At 40.7% G+C, this 21,771-nt stretch overlaps 1 protein-coding gene across 2 annotated transcripts in view; it reads right to left on the bottom strand.

Annotated features, from left to right (window-relative positions):
- Nucleotides 1-211: 211 nt before the first annotated feature.
- Nucleotides 212-21,771, bottom strand: part of glsb (glutaminase b) — a 44,118-nt gene continuing 22,558 nt past the window's right edge. The window contains exons 10-18 of one of the 2 annotated variants that reach the window (XM_071921665.2): nt 21,535-21,601; nt 20,551-20,601; nt 18,896-19,072; nt 17,292-17,423; nt 14,248-14,340; nt 4,510-4,571; nt 3,890-3,966; nt 3,456-3,519; nt 212-2,663 (exon numbers count right to left, since the gene is read on the bottom strand). In XM_071921665.2, the coding sequence (XP_071777766.1) occupies nt 2,510-2,663; nt 3,456-3,519; nt 3,890-3,966; nt 4,510-4,571; nt 14,248-14,340; nt 17,292-17,423; nt 18,896-19,072; nt 20,551-20,601; nt 21,535-21,601 (877 nt within the window). In that variant the 3' untranslated portion in view covers nt 212-2,509. Of the gene's footprint in view, nt 2,664-3,455; nt 3,520-3,889; nt 3,967-4,509; nt 4,572-12,086; nt 12,450-14,247; nt 14,341-17,291; nt 17,424-18,895; nt 19,073-20,550; nt 20,602-21,534; nt 21,602-21,771 lie in introns of those variants that run through there. The other variant, XM_071921667.2, reaches the window with a different exon arrangement.

Here is a 21,771-nt window from a genome sequence, read left to right as displayed (position 1 = left end):
CTGTCCATTAGTTTTATTGTATTCTATGTATTGAATATTGTTGGTAATGTTTGTAAACAATCAGAACAGATCAATATTTCGAGTGATAGGGGGTTATGAAAGTTGCAGCGCTTATTTTCCATGTAGAAGTCAAATGCTTTAAGAATCAATGTACTTGAAATTTAAGTCGTCGAACAAATAATGTATTAGTTCATAAGTTTGTACGTTTTTTTTTTTTTACCAATTCTTGTCAACATTCCAGAAAATACACTGCTACAGTAAATGTATAACCATGGAAACCTACGACATGTAACTTTAAATAAACTGTAGTTTGAAGTGACTGTAAACTCATTCCACAATGTTTAGATTATAATAATGATAATAGCAGACACTGAAAACATCTCAGTCTTCCATATGTGAAACATTCATCGCACAACATTGTCAGAACAGCAGCATTCATTACAATCTGGTAACTTAGTTTAACTTTTGGGGGACAGATGACGAGTGATACACGTTTATACCGTTTTTTTTTCATCTCATAACGCAAAATGTTTACATTCATAGACAGTGATTTGGATCAGCACTGGGTAAAAGATTATTTGCAAATAATTCTTTGGAGCATTGGGAATTGTTTAGGGGCTACATTAAAGTGTCAATCACAGGAAAGTAAAACTGAATCGACTTCCAAAGATTTTCCTGACCTTTCCTGGTTCTCCTTGAATTGTTCTATGCAGGAAGCCCTGCCCATCTGACAGTCCAAGCAGGGTAAACAAAAAAAAACAAAAAAAATTTGCAAATCCTGTTTTAGCCAGATCTGATTTGGATCTTGACCAAAGGCACAAGAGCTTAATGACAAAAAAAAAAAAAAAAGACTTAACATTATTAGTTCATATGGACAACAAAACCTTTAAAATCAATAAGGAATGGCCAATCCGGGTTTGCTGATTTTCTGGGGGTCCTGACAGTAAAGGATTAGTCAAAATAGACGACCTGCCTGCCTGAATTTCTGAATATTTGAAGATTATGTTCCTTGTTCAGATCACCATACTCTGTCAAGGTTGAAAACACACACAAACAAAAAACAACAACATAAAAATGTAACTAAAGCATAAAGATAAGGAAAGCATCTTGTGCCCATCCTAAATGCAACACATTCAATTTTACAACCTTATGTCTTTAAATGAATTATTACCCTTTGAAGATTCCCCCTATGAAATGAAATAACTGCATACCGCTCCCTTTGCTATAAGAAGCCCAAGTGTATCAAAGCACATTAAATTAAGATTACAATCTCAGCTGGTCTTCAAAGGAGAACAAACAATTCATCAGCACGTAACCTGCCAAAGACCTGCATCAGTCAGGAGAACAACAGTGATGTGGGTCTATCTAGAGGAGACGGGCACATCACCAGTTATGCTAATGAGCTCAGTACATATGCTAATTAACGACCTAATTAGCAAATATTTCTATGTCAACGTACAACAACAACATGGTATTAATAGAACTCTGTATCTTAAAGCATTAAGGAGCAGCATTAAGTAGTTTCAAATGTTAAGGAGAAGCATTAAGTAGTTTAAAGAAAATTCTTCATTTCCTCATTTATATGCAAATGTATGCTCCAAAATCCAATTACATCATCTTCTCTACAGGGGGAAGTTGTGCTGTAGGTGTTAAGTTTCTATTATATATTGTTCTTGAATTATTGTGCTCACAAGAATATGTCCATATATATACACACACACACACACACTCACACACACACCCTACTGTCCCATATATTGTATCATGGTAGCAGGACATAAAACCAGTGAAAACCTGTGACGCAGCCTGCAGCATGTGACCCGCCCAACTGTTATAACTCTCCCATCAGCTGAAGGGAGTTTCCCGCTGCTGCACAGTCTTCCTTACAGCCATTTGGTTTCCATCTTCTACTGCTAAATGTGAAAGAGGGCAGCAACACACCGGGAAACTGATACCATCATTTATCACATCTCACATAACTACAATAGTGAGAGTATTACCGACGTATTACCAAATATAGAATATTACCAAAACTAGACCTGATCTAGACTAACACACTGTGATACAATCTATATCTCTATCCTGTGATATCATCAGGATTTACCTCCAGATTACAGAAATAATTTACATGTTGCATAATATCATTTCAGATATTGTATCATCACTTTAAATAGTACTGGTGAGTCTCTCTCTCACACACACACACACACACACATACACACAATACATTACAGCAGAGGAGAGGAAGAGATCTGAAGTAGAGAGGTGAAGCAATATACAGCCTGAAAGCAAAGCACACTTAAAACGACTGCTGCTACCAGATGGGACACAGAAAAAGAACAAAACAATACACAAATTCAGCACACTTTTCAAAGGTACGAGCACTATTGTACAAAGTTATTCCAAAAAAGCGTCACGGTCCACCACAGCGTTAAAAATCTACAAGTCTTATTGAGGCGTTTCAGCAGCAGTGGCGGCGGCAGCAGCAGCTCCCCGGGGGCCAGGAGACCTACAGCAGGCCGTCCAGGTTCTTCTCTGCGCTCTCCTTGTCGTCGGTGGCGGCGGCGGGCTGCGGGCTGTACTTGTCATGGTAGTCCTGCAGGATGGTGACGACGTCATGGTGGCCGAAGTGCAAGGCTTCGTCCATCGGCGTGTTCCCCCACCTGCACAGAGCACACAGGAGCATTTCTCAATCGCAGAATTTCACCGGCAGCATGGCACTGGCATCTCCCCATTAGAAATGAATGGGAATTGTATTCAAATAGTGCCAGGCTTCATCCATGGGTGTGTTCCCCCATCTGCGTAGAGCACATATGAGTATATCTCATTCAGTTTCACTGGCAGCGAAAAAGTACAAAAGCTGCAAATTAGAAATGAATGGAAGTTTTACATTTAAAAAAACAACAACAAAAAAACCCCAAATCATTCACTAAACTCTATCCTACCAGCATAGAACATAACCGTCTCAGTTCCCATTTAAAGTTGCAACATGCAACAATGGGGTGTTTACCATTTACTGTGGGGAAGTCATAGCAACAGCAACAGCAACAGCAGTAAGAAACTAAAGAACAGCGAAGCTAAACGTGTGGCAGACGAGACCCGTTCAAAAACACGGGGAACATCGGCATCGCTTTTTATTGCAGATTGGCTGTTCTCGGCTTTACGGTTGCCGGTTACCTCAGCCTCAGACTAGATGCCGTTTCAAAGCAGACAAGATGATTGACAAGCGTTGAGGTGGGAACTTGACCAACTGAATAGGGAGGAGGGCGGGACTAACGGTACACTTCACTGCTTCAGGGGGAAAAGTTGCATATTGCAGCTTTAAACATAGTTATTGAGCTCAAGAGAAAGGGACGAGAGGGAGGGACTGTCATATTGTAAAAGCAGGAAACAAATGAAAAGAGGGATAGAGAAACTACGAAAGACCCAGACGAAGAGGAACAGAGTGGGCTCACCTGTCTCTGGGCACCGGGTTCACCTTGCAAGCCTCCAGCAGGAAGCGAACCACCTCTGCATGTCCTGCAAGCACAGCAGATGTTGCAGTTACATAAGGCATACGTGCACACACACACACACTCAAACACACACTCATAATGCAGCAGAAACCTCAAACACTACGCAGTCCAGTCTGTTGGGGAAAATAAGCAAAAACCCTTAAACCTTAAAAGCACTAAACATGTATAATACTAGATAAAGGTGAAATAATATATACTACTGTGGACTGATTTTGATTCTCTTATTCGTTTTCTATCTCAGAAATGGGTAGCTGTTTTTATATGATTCCTATTATGCTAATTTTTAATCACTTTTTGAAGCACTTTGAATGGCATACAATTGCCTAATCAATAAAGATTGACTGATTGATTCATTGACTGTAGGCTCACACTACCTTCTGCTGCTGCCACATGGAGCGCCGTCCTGGAGTCGTAATCCCTCTGCTCCATGTCCATGGATGACAGTGCAAACCTACACACACACACACACACACACACACACACACACACACATGTATTACTACGTCTGTGAGGACCTTCATTGACTACATTCATTCCCTAACCTAATGCTAATTATAAGGCCTAGGCACTAATTGAGACCCCATAGATTCGCCCCATCTACCCAAATTAAATTCTGGTGTCTGGTATTGTCACTTCTCCACCTATATGAAGTGACAAATTGAAACTTATGAGCGAAATTTCAGGGCATTTAAGTTCAAAGTTTTTCCAGCAGTTACCTCTTGCTGCCATTTGGAGCTGCCAATGTGCAGCGTCGCCTAGTGCAGCTTTAAAGAAGTGAGGACCGGCAAAATGTCCTCACTTTTCCTCATCTTTCTATCCTTGTGAGGACATCGTCTCTCAAGACAATACAAGAACACACAGTTTATATTTTAGACATTTAACTGACACGCTTCATCAAGGGTGACAAAAGCGGAATAAGCCTGAATTCCTCGGTCGCCAACATGACAAGGTACCAACAGTGAGGAGTGTGTAGAAGTGACTGTGTGTCGCTCACCTCCTCAGTGCCGATACGTCTCCTGTGTAGGCAGCGAAGAGGAGGTTGATGACAGACTTGACCTGCGGGGAAAGACAGAGAGAAAAGTTTGTGGAAGGACGAGCGAGTCACACCAATTCACCGCCCGTCTTCTGCCGGCCGCAGCAGCTAGGGGAGAAAGATGACATCACCACGTTATAAAATATAGGAGGGATTAGTTGGTATAAAGAAAGGGTTAATTCCTACATAACTTGTGTTACACATTTCATGTCAAACCAGGACTGAGGGGAATTCAATTTCAGTTTAGTCATTTCAAAATACAGTCTGCAGCTCATTCTCAAGCATTAACACATTCATTCTCAGTTCTTATATTGGATATTACAGCCTTCTTGTGACAGAAGTTTGTCAAAATTTAAGTTTTGAAGAAAATCCTCTAACTGAAAGAGAATTCACCCCAGCCAGCCAGCCCCGTTTCAACACAACTGAACATTATGAGCAGAGATCCCTGCATCAGTCGAGACTTACCCAGGAACAGGAATGACTCAATTCCTAAGCAAAACTTCAAGGGCAATGGTTGAAATCTTTTGAAGAAAAATTGAAAACGTGAGGGCGATGATGGGAAAAATAAAATAGATGCTTCTTCATATACCCATAGATATAACATTGCAAATAATGAATATCATAAATATATTGCACTGTATTACACTATTACTAGTGTATAATATAAGCAAGAAAACTGAAATAAACTTAAAATAAACTGAAAAGCTTAACCCGAGAATATTTAAATATTTTTTTAGACCCATTTTAACTCAAAATGGGCAGATGTCCATGATGAGAAGTTATGGGAGACATACAGTATACTTTCTGGTTTTTGATGGTGACTGACAAAACTTTACTGCCACACTTTGGATTTAAAATTTTAAAGCATCTAATAAAATAAAGAATAGCCGAGGTTTTGCTTTTTGTGGCAAGAGCAACTGAACTTTAGATGTAAATCTTTCTAAAATAAATGGGAACATCATGGTTAGACTCCATATTTGTGAACATTACAAGAACATGAAGAAGAAGCGTAACAGCCGATACTGAGGCCTTACTATGCAGCAAAAGAAACACCGGCCCATTAAACCTGCATCAGTTACTCTAAAGCCAAGCTAAAGCAAAGCTCCGCGCTGCAATAGCCAACAGTCCAGGATTGGGAAAAGCATACATTTGTCTAAAGAGCAAGAAAGATAAGCATATTTTGCAAAAGATAATGTAAAAAGGTAAAAAAAATTAATGACAGCAAGGAAGAAAGAAAGATCAGAACTACTACAGAGCCTCATTTCACCCAAATAAAAAAGCCTCGCCACATTCAGGCTCCTTCAGAGTGAGAGTTTGTTGTTTCGGACAGGCCAATGCCGTTCCTCTCCACATCCACTGCAGAGAAACAGGAATCAGCTAACCTGTAAAATAAGGCTCACAGCTAAAAGGTGCCGCAATTACCTGACAGGAGGCAAACAAACTGAAGCAGAAGCAAAAGCAAGAAAATCCCATTGACAATGAGAAGCAATAATAAACAATGCACATAAAAGAGCAGGTCAGAATTGAGAGTTTGGATATAAACACATACATAAAGGGAAAACCTGTTCATATATTTTGGTAACTTCTTATCTGATAGTGTGCAGGGGAGATAAAGGAGATCCACCCTTTAACTTTAACACAGTATAAGCTTCAGCCTGCTCAGACTGGGCTCCTTGCTTATACATTTGAATCTTTTACATCGTGTTACAGTCTAAGATTATGTCCTGGACTGTTAATAATTCAAATGACAAACATGAAGAAATGTTTATATCCAGACTCCACAGTACAGTAAACAGTAACTGTAGGTAACCGCTATAAAAGCTGGCATGCAAAGCTTAAAGCCCGCTCCCTAAGTGCAACATGTCTCCCTCTACTGAAACACTGTTGCCCCAGTAAAGGTTTTTTTTCTTCTGAATTGATTGGACATTTTTGTGGCAAGTATATTCTGGATTGGGACTTTAATGTTACATAACATTGCTACTCCTGCTGTAATTTATTTATTATTTTCCCCTGATACAGATGATGATGATACAGATCCTAAAAAGATTCCAATGCTGTGAAAGATTTGATCATAGCGGGTTAATTCCCTGACTAGACACCTTACAACCAAACATACCGGCAGCTGACACAGTTTGCAAAGCGTGGCAGGGAAGACGGAGCAAGAGCGATAGCAAGAGAAACAAGTTGACATCGCTCAGTATGTCAAACTCAAAACAAGTAAAAAAAAAAAATGCTGTAAGACTGGAATGCAAACTGCGGAGCCAAAACACTCGCAGGCATTCTTCACGGCGGGGTTTGGGGCAACATGTGTCTGCGTTACTGTGGCAGCTCACGCAACACTAGGCCAAATAGCACAGGTCTCACTTTCATTACCTGGTGTCAACACTGTATGTGTTCAGGCTGTTCAGGGCATAAACAACCCAACTCTACTGTCAGATTATAAAGAGAGAGAAGCAACTTAAACAACACATTCTGCTTTTGCACTTCCCCATGACATTCACCATGATTAAAGGGATGAAACCTGTTTTTTTTTGGTGATATTCAGCTGAATTTTGGTCTGTGAATTAAGTTTGCTTCTCTGGTAACACTGACATAAACCACAAAAATCTGTTTTATTTGTAATGAACTCAAGCCACTACTCTAGTTTAACTTCTTAATGATTTTGAGACATTTGTCCCGCTTGCCTCTAAAATAGCTTTGAGTAAAATGTAAAAGCTTCCCATCAAAAAAACAGTGGATGTTGTGAAAGAACAGCTATGGCCGTAGAGAAACAGATGTTGATGGATAATAGTGCTTTATTGGATTTTATACAAGGGACATCAAGGCAAAAGAAATATTTGAACACCAACTTCACTGTATTGTTTGCAATTCTGTCACAGCCACACAAATGTAATTTATTTGCTCAGAATTGTTTAGGAAGGAAGACAGTCAATGTTTCACCATCGGCTCCTTCTGAACTTCTACTGTATCTTGGAAGCAGTTTAGTATACGGAGTCTTAACATACAGCATTACAGCACAGCGGGTTCAGAAAACAAATCAAAAATGTGACAGTCGTGAGCTTGGAAGTGCATGGTTCCCTCCGTGTTTGAAGCAGTTTTACGATATTGAGCTTTTAAGTTTTCACATCCCATATAACAACACTATTTTAACCTTTTTAATTTGCATTTTTACCCATTTTACCCTCTTAAACATTTTCAAAATCTCTTACTCCAGCCACAAGTTAAGACTTGTTTTTAAAACTACGTAAGAATTACTAATTTTTTACCAAAATATTAAATAACCTTACAATTCCAAGCTCACTAAATTGTAATGGTAAAAGCTTTCAATTTTGTATATGCAATTTTCATAGCACAAAGGATAAAACTGATGTCTAAGACACATTCAACATAAATACATACATGTGGTAGGTAATAAAATGAACTTAAATATATGGATTATACAGGATTAAAAACACAATTAAATCATACAAAAATATGCTTGCAAGATGGAGAATGAGAATCCAAAGGGGAAAATCAGACATTTTAACACTAGGAAACCAGGAAACATGACATACATGATATGAAACCATAAAATCATAAGATTTCAATGGAAATACTGGTACTGCATTCAAAAACCCCTCTCTCATGAGTTTGATTGTAGGTAGAAATAATCACATTTTCAGGAGTGGAAGAAGGTCCGATTATTGTAAAACTTCAAGTAATACAACTCATTTACCCTCATGCATCGTAACATTAACCAGAGAATAAAGGACACAATTACACCAAGGAGCACCGTCGCTCATTTGCCCGGCATCTACTCTATCTCTATATATCTCTATTATCTGCATCTCTGAACGCCATCCAGTCCAGTTTTACAGATGTGCAGGAACTGCATTCTGCATGTTGTGCCAGGGGGAAAAAAAAACAAACAAAAAACTCTGTAGCAGCAAAGAAATAAAGACTTGCACACAATTCGAAAGGAGAGACGGATTCTCCTCGACTTACTTTCCAGAACTGTAAACCAGGACTGACGCTTTTGTCAAAGTGTAGACCGGGTCAGGGAAAGAAGAATACAGTGATGCTGCCATGACTCTTCTCATGGCAAAATAGTGGGCAATGTTATCTTGAAGGAAAATGATAACGATCAATTCTTGCAATCTGCTAGTTGTGCACCGTTTAACAATATGAATGCCATCATGGTGCATTCACGACTTAAACCAACAGGAGCACGACTCTACATCTGCTCAGTCAATCAGACGGACTGCTTTCCTTTACTTAACTAGATCTGTGGATTAAACTGTTCAATCAATGGACCTCATTCTGTTTTTTGCATACTGTAGAATATAAGTGTCCTAGAAAAGACTGAGAAAAAGCGTTTTCTAGCGTAAAGTTTCCACTGGAGTCTATCTTTCAGATGAGACTGAAAGCCCTTAATGACGACAGAAGCTTTTGAATGCCTTGTACCACAACACAATGAGTAGAAATCTGCAAACGCATAAAAACAACATCAGTAGAAGTCAAAATGATGACTCAAAAGCAAAACAAAAACCCTTCATGAAGCAGGGGAAAGGACCTTAAAAGTAATAATAGGGCATTATTGTCTCCAGCAGCTTTGAGCTAAATGAAAACCATTGACAAAGAACACATACAGTAAACGTACAGTTTCAACAATGGATTGAATAACTAACAGATCAAACTGCCCCCCAATCACAGCAGGGTGACGTCTAAGGCTTTTTGCTGACATGACATTCATGTGCAAGTCATTTCTATCACTTTTTCTTAGGGGAGACAAAAAGCTAAAAAAAAATAAAAAAAATAAAACTTGGAACGTCTGAAGTGTATAATCGATACACATTCTGGTCTGCTGTTGAGTACTGTCACTCATGTACACACACACACACACACACACCTAAAAGCTACATACACCTACCGTTATCTACATTCAGAAGTACAGTGAATCATGAGTATATGGAAAGAAGTCTTACCGTTTGAGGATAAGAGTCACAATAAATCTGATACAAACAATACTGAAAAGGAGCTATGCGTATATATGTATGTATATACTGTATATACACTCAAAACACACATTTGTGATTATACTGATATACATTTCTGGATCAGTGGAGTTTGGGCATCTAAAAATCAATTTGATAACTGTCATTTGATATGATAGACCCAAGTTTTTTTACGTTCCAAAACACTGTTTCAAGATAAAACTTCCTAAATCACTTTTCCCTCCTATGAATTTTCTGTCTTTACTAAGAAAATCTGAATAGTTCCGGTACCAATATGATCGTTTTTTTTGTTTTTTTTAGTTTTTTTTTTTAAACAAGCCTTCATGAAGCATGGAACCAGCAGCTTAAGCACACCTCAAGTTTAAATCTCAAAATGAAAATGTTCTGCTCCTATATAAAAAGTAGCTTTACAACAATGACTCTGCTGTAAAATCCTGCCATTTCCCATCTAGACTAAGGCATTCTGAGTATATTTGGCGCAATGTAAACACACTGTAATGGTTTTGGAATGCAGCCTAGATAAACCCTACAGTCAGGAGGTTATATCAGGGAAGCAAGAGGATTTTTAAGGACTGTTATGGCTTTTTTACCCCATGCAAGCTACGAGGCGTTTTAACTGGAAACCGCAGCAAACGAACACCCCCGACCTGCGTGACTGGAGCAATACTGGGTATATGCTCACTGACCGAGACAAACATGGCACATTTAAGCCACACACACACACACACACACACACACACGAATACACACCTTTTCACCCCAACTCAACAGCAGCTCAGAATGCTACAGCCACTTTACCCTGCTGAGTGCCGGTAGGTGAATGGGAATAATCGAGTCAAGCAAGTCTCCCTCTCAAAAACGTTTTAGTCGTCTCAACCTTTCAGCCTGCCAACTAACCTCTTGCCTTCCTGAGCTTTTTGGTTGAGCAAAACTTTCTTTGGTTATCTTGTACCAAACACCCACATTATCACCACCAGATGAATGGAAAAATCAGCCCAAAGTACAGAGAGAGTACGGTCCAGGCACAAATACTCTTACTGTCAAATGGGAAGTTTGATTTTACTGCAGTTTCTGTTTTCAATTCACTTTCACATATACAGTATATATCTGTGAAAATTGCTGCATTGCACTATAGTGATAGTGATCTGAACAAAGAGCAAAATGACCAAAAACATAAGTCTTTAGGTTGATTTTGGGTTGATTTTTCCCTATCAAGGTCCAGGATGTAGATGTGAAAAGCAAAATACCTGCATTGTTGTTAGAGAATAAATGTGAAATCTGTTTAAACTTTCGAGCTCTTTTTTTGTGTTAACGGGGAACAACTTGCTTCTTTATGTTAGTCAAAGCGCTGAAGCACTACCGCCAGGCGTACACAGCTAAAAAAGTGCTTTTTGAACTTCAATTCATATGTCAACACTCCATTGCTCCAAAACTTTCAATCAACTATTCACAAATCCACACTGTTACATGGCCATTTTGGTCATCTACTACATCCTGTACCTGTATTATCTTTTGCATGCCGACATGAATATTAAAGCACATGCGATGAGTCTTGAGCCTCAGTGTGAGCTAAGCAATCCTTTCTAGGAACTAGTCCGAATGTGTAGGGAGCTGAAGCAGAAGCTAACCAAGACCGCCCGCTGGTTCACTAGCAGATTGGTGGCTAACGCAATTTTCCATAGACATAGATTGTGTTGAAAATCATCTTGCGACGTTCACAGTTACATTAGCAATTATGAGACGTACATATTTTTGTAACTTTTGAGGGAAAAGGCTTGGGTGCAAGATTGTGTACTTTGCAGTTATGTAGGCTACTACATTAAACCCATTAAATGTGTTGTTTTGTTCCATCGCCACAGAAGGAATTCAAATGAGCGACTGTCACCGACATGGAAAGTTCCTCACTACGTATTTGGATCATTCAAAACTAGGAAGTTCTGCCTTGTTTGTATCAAAGGGATGCTGGGTAATGTAGTGTCGTAAACGTTAATGTGTTTAAATCATAAGTTCTATCAATTGAATTCCTTTGAAATCAGGCAGAGGAATAAATATTACTTCGGTTTGTAACACATCTCATAATGGGAACCGTACGGTTTGTAGTTTGTTTATATCAAGTAATCTGCAATGTACTGGAACAGACCGGAGTGAACCAGAGCCGGGCGGGGATGATGTCGACTTCAGCTCCCTATACTCTATAGACTGGAGGTGTGAAGGCTGGCTTTACAGGAGCTGCACACACACACACACTCTCATACACACATTTTTTCACAACAAAAGTGAGTTTCAAGTAGACCCTTAGCCAACATTTTTTAAAAGATTTGGTGTTTGGAATCAGAATAGTAGTATGGAAATGTAAGAAAAGCGGGACAATATGAGAGTGAAACAGAAGCCTAACCGCTACACCGTACATCAGATCCTACACACTCTAAGGCAACAAGGAGGCGGAGCCTAGCAGTTCAATTGGAATTTAGAGGAAAAAAAAAAAAAAAAAAGTTACTCATCTTTAAGATCTTTTATTACAAAAAAACAAAAAAACAAAAGAAAAAACTTCAAGACCCTCCACACAGAAACCGCTTCATAAGCAATAAATAATCCTCTTCATAATTTATATAAATATTTGAAGTTGAGGGTGCAGCAGAAGGGGACAGACAGAGGAGAGGAGAGGAGAGGAGAGGAGAGGAGGCGGTGGTGCGAGAGGTGGGGGTGGAGGGTGTTGGGTGGGTGGAGGGGGGTCAGGTGGGTAGAGTCTCCTTTCTAGTTGCGCTCCCCGACACTTTCCATCCTATAGACTACAGTGGTGGAGCTGTCCTGGTGCGACTCAGTGGGCGACACCTTTTTCCAAAGAGGGGCTTTCAGAGCTAGCTCTTGTTGGAGACTCTCGTAATCCATGGGTCCGAAGGTGTTTTGCTGTTTCAATCGACACGAATAACAAATTAGTCTGTGCCTGTATGTATTGGGGTGTGTGTGTGTCTAATTTGTGGGTTTAGTACACATATGGCTGCATGTATCAGTCTGTGTGTGTGTGTGTGTGTGTGTGTGTGTGTGTGTGTGTGTGTGTGGGTGGATGTTTCACTGCCCCCTATGATTCATTTTGTGAGCTTAAAATGACACGGTTCTGTCTGTATTCGGAGTAGTTATGACACTGAAAGCGTTATTGTTTTCACTTCCCACAGAGAAATTCCATTCATATTTTTTTACCCACTTAAGGAAAATTCCACCCTCAGATACTCTTACACTGTTCTATATTATCAGTCTGTGATGTTCGGTGCATTCCAGGAGTCATTTTGTGATGAAGTGTTGCTTTTTTGGTGCACCCACTTTCTCTCAACCTGCCTCTTCTACTTCTACCCCAGTTAGTGATTTCCTACATTTCCCAGAATGCCTTTCAACAACCCCCAGAGAACAGGCGTAAGCTTGCTGCATTCAGCTCTTGGTTAAAAATGTAGTTGAGCAACAGCGATAGCATAATAAACAGCAAGAGAGCGAGAGTTTTTCCCCAGTCCAGAAAAAGTGAGTCACATCCCTTTACTCAAAATGAAACATATCTTGTGGCCGCATTGCATTCTGGTCTATTGGGGCTGCTGTGGGTGGAGAAATTGGTCTCTCTGCCTCTTCTATTATCCCTGTGTGATTGTTGAACGTCGGTGCAAAATGGCGGCTCTAGAAAGAAGCCCTTGTTCTTTGATTCTGAGGGACTGACACCAAAACCTGATGTTTACCGTTGATGTTTTAGATAGCTGAAAATTTTACTGCTATCAAACTCCATTGAAGCTGCTGGAAATACCTCAACGTGACATCATGTCGCATGCCAGTTATCCGCAGGAATAAGAAAAATACACCAAACAAAACAGACCCAGAAATGCAAGGTACATCACCAATAGCTGTCTTTAACAGCGTTATAGTGTTATATAGGGTGGATTTTTCCTTTAAACATTTCCACAAATTTAACTTCAACCACATGCAAAAACCCATATCAATAGCTACCACACATTATATGCAAGTCATTTCCAACCAAAACGCCAGAAAGAAGCTTATAATTCTAAGCCCACAATTTGTCATCTTAATGGCTTTTGTGTCAATTCAATGAGGTGTTCAACAGTTTGCATACAGTTTAAATACACACTATCATGGTTTATGTGCAACAGCTTCTCATTTAGCGTCATGACCAAACGTTATCGGTTTCAAGGCCAAATAAGCTGCGAGCTGGACAATATCCACCCACCTTAAAAAAGACCAAAGCAGATAAAAATGTACAGTATGCCTGAAAATACCGACAGTGAGCTCCATATGTTTTTGAACAGTGACACAGAGTGATAACAGAGATAGGGGAGGGAGGGGTGGGAAGGGCCGTCGTCCTTTACCTGCTCATCTGATATGCTTGAAAATAAATTAAGCACAGATGGTCTGTACTTTTCGCCACACAGACATCAAACATGTCATCTCGCATGCAAAGTTCTGCCCAAACACTTATGGAGCTCACTGCATGTCGTCAGCAAACACCAACAAAACAGACGATGCAGTATGTCGTTGTATGCCTCGACAGAGCAGAACCCGTTACATCTGAACTACGACAACCTCCGCATCACCTCAAGTCACCAGCAGCACCCTCTGGACAGAAGGTGTGCTGGTTACCGACAGTGATGAGAGAGGCCGGTGTGTTGGTGTTGGCGGTTTGTTCGTGGCGACAAGACGTTGGCAAGCTTACCCGCTGGTCCCCTCCTTCCCTGCGGGGGTCGTGCTTCTTGGCAAAGTGCCTCAGGTTGTCGTAGTTGTGGAAGTTGAAAAGCTCCACAAGGTCCTGGAATTAAGAGAGAGAGAGATAGATCAGATTGAATATAACAATACAAGTTAAATTAATATATAGAGAAGCAATGCAACTCGTGAAAGGTCCACAGTCTGAGGCACCGTTTAATCATTGACACTGTAGAGCAGGCTTTCCCAGCCTGGGGGTCACATGGGGTCGTGTGGGGTCCGTTGAAATGAAAACAGAGTTCCCAGGAAAATTCCTATACATATTAAATTGACTAATTATGTCTGAAGTCATTTCAAAATAAAATAAAAAAGCTTATAGAAATAGATTTGGACTGCATATAATCCAATGAAAAGTCCATACAACTAGCCTACACACAGTTACAGAGTAAAAGTGTTTTAAAATTTTTCCTTCCCCTACAGAGCTGAAACATCTGGTTCTGCAAGTGAGTTTCCTATTCATAGGGAATTAATTATTAACTATAATGTTGTAATGGTGTAAGGTGAGCTATCAGATTGTGAAATGACTTTGTGCTCCTGTAGAAGCCATCAGTCAATCTGATTTCAACTTTATTGTTAAGAAATCGTGTTTTATTCCCGACTTCCCATTAAAATACGACACTACCCGCAAGCTTTAGTGAGTTTCTACCAATTGAAGAGGATGCTGTTACCATAGAAACACAACACAACAAGGAGATAAAACAGTAACCACCATTATATTATTAGTAGCATCACTGTTGAAAATAAGGGAAAAGGAAATCGATGACAGACTGAAGGCGGCGCTCACACCGGTGAGAGTCCAGGTGCAACCAAAAACAAAGTTAAACAGGTCCAGTGAAGAGGCACCACTATTAAAATCATTAACATTTCATTCTGAGGAAGTGCTTTGTGAGCCGTGTGATTTTAATAGTGTAGATTAAATAAATACATTTAAATTGTGAGCAACTTCAATCCATATCTTCAAACACAGAGAGTGAAACGCAGACACAGACACTGAAACACACAGATAGTGAAACGCATACACACACACACACACACACACACACACACACACACATACACAATGCCCTGTCACCTGACTGGCCTGGAGGTGGATCCATGACGCCCTGTTCCCACACAATGTTTACGGAGCAACAACAATCTTGGTCCGGCCTCCATATAATCATTAATCAAGCATCACTTACTTATTAAAGAAGTTCGGCTAGTCCAAAAGAAAGGCCTCGTTAAATTAGTAGTTCAAGGACACTGTTGCACAAGCTCCTGCCATTAATTACCTTGTCACTCTTGTTTGTGTACAAACTCTCTCTCTCTTTTAAGGTCCAATCCTCACTCAAAATAAAAAGGATAGTGCTGCCAAGAGGAAGGAACTGGAGGGTTTGATCGACACGCCTGACAGTATGACACAGCAGAAGTTTTATATGCATGACTTGTGCTCGTATTATAATCTGTCCTGCTCAGGAGGATAATAGATTTGTATGGAATAATTAAGGTTAAGAAAGTCTAAGAAAAGCTTGCTAATGTATATTCATATGCTCATTATTAAAAAAGTGCCATTGGTAAAATTCATGTTTAAGGATAGGGAGACCTGGTGACAAAATGGCAATGAAAAGACCACTTTCCTAAAAAAAAATATATATAAATAAAAAAACTACGAGAGACGGTGATTAAGGACAAGATTCAACATTTGGAGTTGACCATTATAATAAAATGCCTCCATCTTGTTAGTCTCTTCCTTCGCTGGACAACAGTTAGATATTGTGGCTCAAGGGAAAAGCTGATTTTTCTCCCTAGCTCTGGTTAAAAATAGTATGATGCACTCTCACTCCTCTCATTCTGAATAGGATTTCCTTAAACTGATCTCCCTGTTTAAATGAAGCCTAAATTAAATTTGAAGAACGTTCCTGTGATGCAGCTGAGGCCCAATGCCGGACAGTGAGCTATGAAATAACAATGCTGACGAGGAGGAGAGGAAAGAGGAGAAATTTCTTTTGGGTTGAATGGGTTCTGGATTAGAGGTCTGCAACCGGACCGGGCCAGATGGGACCCGAGGCCGATGGCAGATTCGGGCCGGGTTTGGTCCCATTTTCTCATCTACAGGTCGGGTTTGGTTAGGGTTTGGGAATTAAATTAGGCTAATATTAAAATCCGTATCTACAATACAACACATCAGTTACGCCCAAAGCTCTGAAAAACACTTTCTCCCTCTCTCTCTCGCTCTGAAAACTAGTGGAATAAGGCTTTAAAAAGTTCTGTGTAAAGGTTCTGTACTTGGAGGATTTAGCCGGTTGCCGAAGATGGGTGGTTGTCATCGGCTCGGTTCTCATCCCAGAGCAAAATGGTGACTCTTTCCTGTTTTATTAAACAATTGGTTGTTGATTTATCCGTTTAGGCTATTGATTGTTTTTAGGTATGCTTTATTTATGCTATGGGTGAGGGGGAAGTTAAAGTGTTTGTCAGCTGCATACATGATTGTTGGCTGGTGCTTGGTGGCTATAGTTGGCTGCATAGTAAGCTAGTGTCTTCTTAGTATAGGCTAGTATCGTCTTTATTGCATGGTTGGTATGCATTTTTAAACTAGAGGAAAGGTTGGTAAACTAGAGGAAAGGTTGGTATGCATTTAGACTAGAGGAAAGGTTGGTATGCATTTTTAGACTACAATCAGCCTATCCCTTTGTAGTGTGTGTGTGTGTGTATGTCTGAGACACACCAACACATGTATTGTATATCACAGCTTTGCCTTGAGGCCTTTCATAGGAATCAATCAGAGACAGGAGGAATGAAAGCAGCAGAGGGAGGGGCTTGTAGGGTTGGTGATGGGAATACCTATGCTATATATAGCCAGTCTTGTCTGCATATTTTGTATGTGCATACAAAGCATCAACAGCATGTGAAATACTATAAATACTAGTGCAGTAATTCATGCAGGACATCCCCAGAGTATTTATTCTAAGTGTGTATATACTCTACATGTACCCTCTGGTGTTTTGGGACATTACGTACCGTGCAGAACTGGATTCCCCTGACAGAGTTGCCCAGCTTGTCCAGTGGAGGAGACCAGCACATAATACCCATCACGTTGGGCACAACCAGCAGGATCCCCCCTGCCACTCCGGACTTGGCTGGCAAACCCACCTACAAGAGGGAAAACAGATAAATTACATACAAGCAGATCCGCTACATGTGTCTACCTGCGTGGTCACAAGGTCACAACACTGAAAATGGAAGGAAAGACTGTTTGGGTTTAATCAATTCCAACTGTATTATTAAAAGTAACTAAAAGATCAAAAAGTGATGCTAGTGGATGTATTTTAACCCCTGGAACAAAAGGCAGTAAATCTTGTGTGATTCCGCCCTTATTTTGGAGATTTTTTTAAAAGCTCAACCATATTTTCCATAGGGAACTGTGCATCAAAATGGCACAGATGCTATTCTATGACATACAAAATACCACAAAAATGACAACTTCTGCTTAAGGAACTGTGTCAAACCCAAGTGAACACCACCCACAACCAAGAACCTTTTGATAGTGTTTTTAAAAGATGCACAATTATCTGAATTACTACATAGCTGTTTTTATTTCAGGTCTAACCTGTTTTTTAATATTTGTGTATGTGTATACTAAGGCTTTGTCCATTTCAAAACATAAATGCATCTTTCAACTGTATGTTCATTTGCCAGACGTCAAACTTGCCACAAGGGAACATAAAATGTATAATCATGTGCAAAATGTCTACACTGAACAATCATCATGTTTATCGTGTCTGAGCGGAGAGTACGGCCTGAGCCGACCAATCACAGGTCACCCCAGGTCACTCCAGAGGTCGACGATGTTTCGTGCAATTGGATAATCCTCAGTGGAAGCTTTGGTTTGACAGCTGTCATTTGATTTGGCCTGTGGTCATACAGGGTGAGTCCAGGCTGTAGGTCAACTGCGACTGGTAACTGACTAACATATAGCTGACCTGAGAGCTGAATAGTATTTGTAAATAATCCTTAGCGTTTGTTTTAAGCTGCTTCGACTAGCAGATGCACAGGTTTGCCACAAAGGACAATAAGTGCTATAAAGTTTAGACAATCATGAGAAAGTAATTAAAGATCAATTTAGTGCATGTTAGTGTGATTGACAACTTAACTGGCATCTCCCTGTACTGTGCAGACTTGATAAACGACAGCCATCTGCCACTACATGCATGCTGAAACAATTTACAAATGCTATTTCCCAGGTTGGGAATATCATATTGCTTTGCTTGTTGGTACCTGTACTTGATATTTTTTGTGACTGATGGTGAAGGTAATTGGCATTTGTAAATAACTACATCTTTGAGGAATTATTTTGCCTTCATTAACTGCTTGAAGTGAATACTGTAAGAAGCTGACTTAACTACACTTGGTTACCAAGTATAAAATGCAAAGATTAACGCACAACAAGCAGTTTCAAGTCTATTAGTGGGCAGTATTCATGGGTAGTCACTGTGTTGGTATTCACAGGTTTGAGCCTTACATGCTACAAAACAAGACCCTTTTATTGTAGTGGATGTGTCATGTTTGTCCTGTTTTATAAAATAAAATAAAAATAACACATTGACATGGTGCGTTCAACTCACATGGAAGGCGAACTGTCCCGAGAAGTCGTACATGCCGCAGGAGTGCATGAGACTCAGGGTGTCCCTCACCGCCTCGGGGCTCAGCACACGCTCGCCCGTGATTGGACAGAAACCGCCGTTAGCCAGGGTGGCCGCCATGACACTGGCGCTCTCGCAGGTCACCTCAATGGAGCATAGCTGGAGGGCCATACATGTACACACACACACAAAAACAAAACAAGACACAATTTGCATCACTCCTCTGTGTCTACATTTCCTCCCGATGCAGCCAAACATTACCGCCTAAAAGCTGCACAAGGCAACTTTGCATGTTGGCAGCAAGAGGTAACCGTTTGAATAATTTGAACTTCAATACCCAGAAATCATGCAACGTGACGTCAGTAAACTGCACACATCACGCTCACGTTTACCAAGCCGCCCGGTGATGCTTTATACCAAAGGAAGCCAAAGAAATGAGAGAGGAAAAGATCTAATGTTGGTGAGTCCAGCTTTCTCTGGACGGAGCGCTGCTCACTGCCCTTTAGGAAAGATTGGATTTCATTTAAAGGGCAAATCAGCACTAAATCACAGGAGGTAGGAGTGTTGTTGCACTGCTCTCTTATTGGTTTAAGCTTTCAAGTATGTTGCAGCTCTGGCCACAGCCCAATCAGTGATAGTGATCAAATTAGTTATTTTGCCTTTGACAGCTGATGGAAGAAACCTGCTTTGATATGATCTGATTGGGCTGCGGCCAGAAGTGCAACATGCCTTAAAAGTTTAAACCCATAGAGAGCAGTGCAGCAGCAACTTTCTGCCCTGTGTGATTTTGTGATGATTTATTCTTTAAGTTCTGATTTGTTACTTTTTGATCTGTTACTTCAACAGAGATTTCCTGACAGTGACCAAACCCAAGGCCAGAATTTCAGCTGGCCAAAAAGGGCAAATCTCAGATGGGATGGGACATTTTTCTGTTGCAGCCCTGTATTGTGATGTGGGCTGATCAGATACACCAAAGTCTTGCCTAATGCAGCTTTAATAAAACCAAGGAGGAGGAGGAAAATTTAGCTGCTGCTGCTGCTACAAAACACACAGTGAGGAGAAGGAGAAGAGGACAGCGTTACTGCTGCTACAGCACACACTCCTCCTACATATTGTGTTAACGGCATGGAGAAGCTCAGCGGTCAGGGGCATGAAACAGATTTATCACGTGGGCGGTCGGCACAAGTGTAGGATAACAGCCAGACGCCTTGTCCATGCATGCAACAGTGACATCAGCATGGTTATCCCCTCCCACACACACGCACACAGGGGGGAGGGGGGCAGAGACAGAAAGGTCAAGAGTGACATAAGAAGGTGAAAATGACAGTAGGGTGGCGGGTGGGAGGAAGAGAAGAGACCGAAACAGAAAGAGTAAATGTGAAAGAGAGAGCGAGGGAATGTATAGAGAAGAAGCCAGCCGCAGTACAGAGGGATACAAAAATAGAGAGCTTATAAAAGAGTGTGATGGTGATAGAAAGAAACGGATAAAACGGGTAGAGAAGCAGGAGCATGACCGAGCAACTGGACAGTCTGGTCTGGCTTCAAGAAAAGCGGCGACAAAGCGGGAAAACAATATTCTCTCATTAAAAATGAATGAGAGTTGAAAGCTGAAACTGAGTAATCACTGCTGCACTCACTTGAAAGTAGAAGTCCAGGATGGAAGTCATGTCCGTCCCCTCAGGGAAACACTGCAGGGGAACAGAAAAGAGTAAACAATAAATAATCACGGGTTAGCCCTGTGACACAGTCAGGCAATTGAATAAATTAAACAGTAAAGTACATTCGCCCCGCAAAGACACCCAAGAAACTCAAACAGTCAGATGCAAGAGAGGCAGAAAAAGAGATTAAAAAAAGATACTGCTATGGAAAGGTAAACAGTATTAACTATTTTTTGTGTTTTTCCATGACTCAAGTTTAGATTTCATTTTAACAAAAAGTAGACCCATAGGTGCTTCTAAACAATATATATTATCCACTTCTGTACGAACAATACTTTTCTCAGGACAGCAGATAATGAAGATAATGAAGTAATTTTCTTTGTTTCACTATCTTGCTTTAATGCAGCCCTTTAGCTTTGAAGAGCAGGAGAGAGAGAGAGAGAGAGAGCAACAGACAGAGACAGAGAGAGAGAAGGAAGAGAAAAGAGACAGAGAGAGAAAGAAAGAGAGACAGACAGAGAAAGAAGAGAGAGAGACAGACAGAGAAAGAAGAGAGAGAGACAGAGAGAGAGACAATAAGTGAGAGAGATGGAGAGAAAGAGAGACAGACAGAGAGAAAGAAGAGAGACAATAAGTGAGAGAGAGAGAGAGAGAGAGAGAGACAATAAGTGAGAGAGAGACAGACAGAGAGAGAGAGAGAGAGACAATAAGTGAGAGAGACAGAGATGGAGAGAAAGAGAGACAGAGAGAAAGAAGAGAGAGAGACAGAGAGACAATAAGTGAGAGAGAGAGAGAGAGACAATAAGTGAGAGAGAGAGACAGACAGAGAGAGAGAGAGAGAGAGAGAGAGAGAGAGAGAGAGAGAGACAATAAGTGAGAGAGACAGAAACGGAGAGAAAGAGACAGAGAGAGAGAGAGACAGAGAGAATGTCCTTAATGCCTCGTGGCTCTTTGAGGTCAGACCTTCTTTTCTTTCAGGTAGTAGCCGATGGCAAAATTCCTGTCTCCTGACTCACGCTCCGACTGGAATCTGTCACACAAAGAGCAGACCACACCCCGTCACAAAGAGGAAGGAAATTTCTGCAGTGTGTGTGTGTGTGTGTGTGTGTGTGTTGGAATGCCATTTCCCCACCCCCCCATGTGTACAGTACAACCAGTCCGCTTATGCAATCATGTGACGATACGGCATCAGGAGCACCG

This window comes from Centroberyx gerrardi, chromosome 10 (assembly GCF_048128805.1).
Source record: "Centroberyx gerrardi isolate f3 chromosome 10, fCenGer3.hap1.cur.20231027, whole genome shotgun sequence".
Lineage (NCBI taxonomy): Eukaryota > Metazoa > Chordata > Actinopteri > Beryciformes > Berycidae > Centroberyx > Centroberyx gerrardi.
This window is presented reverse-complemented; position numbering and strand designations above follow the sequence as displayed.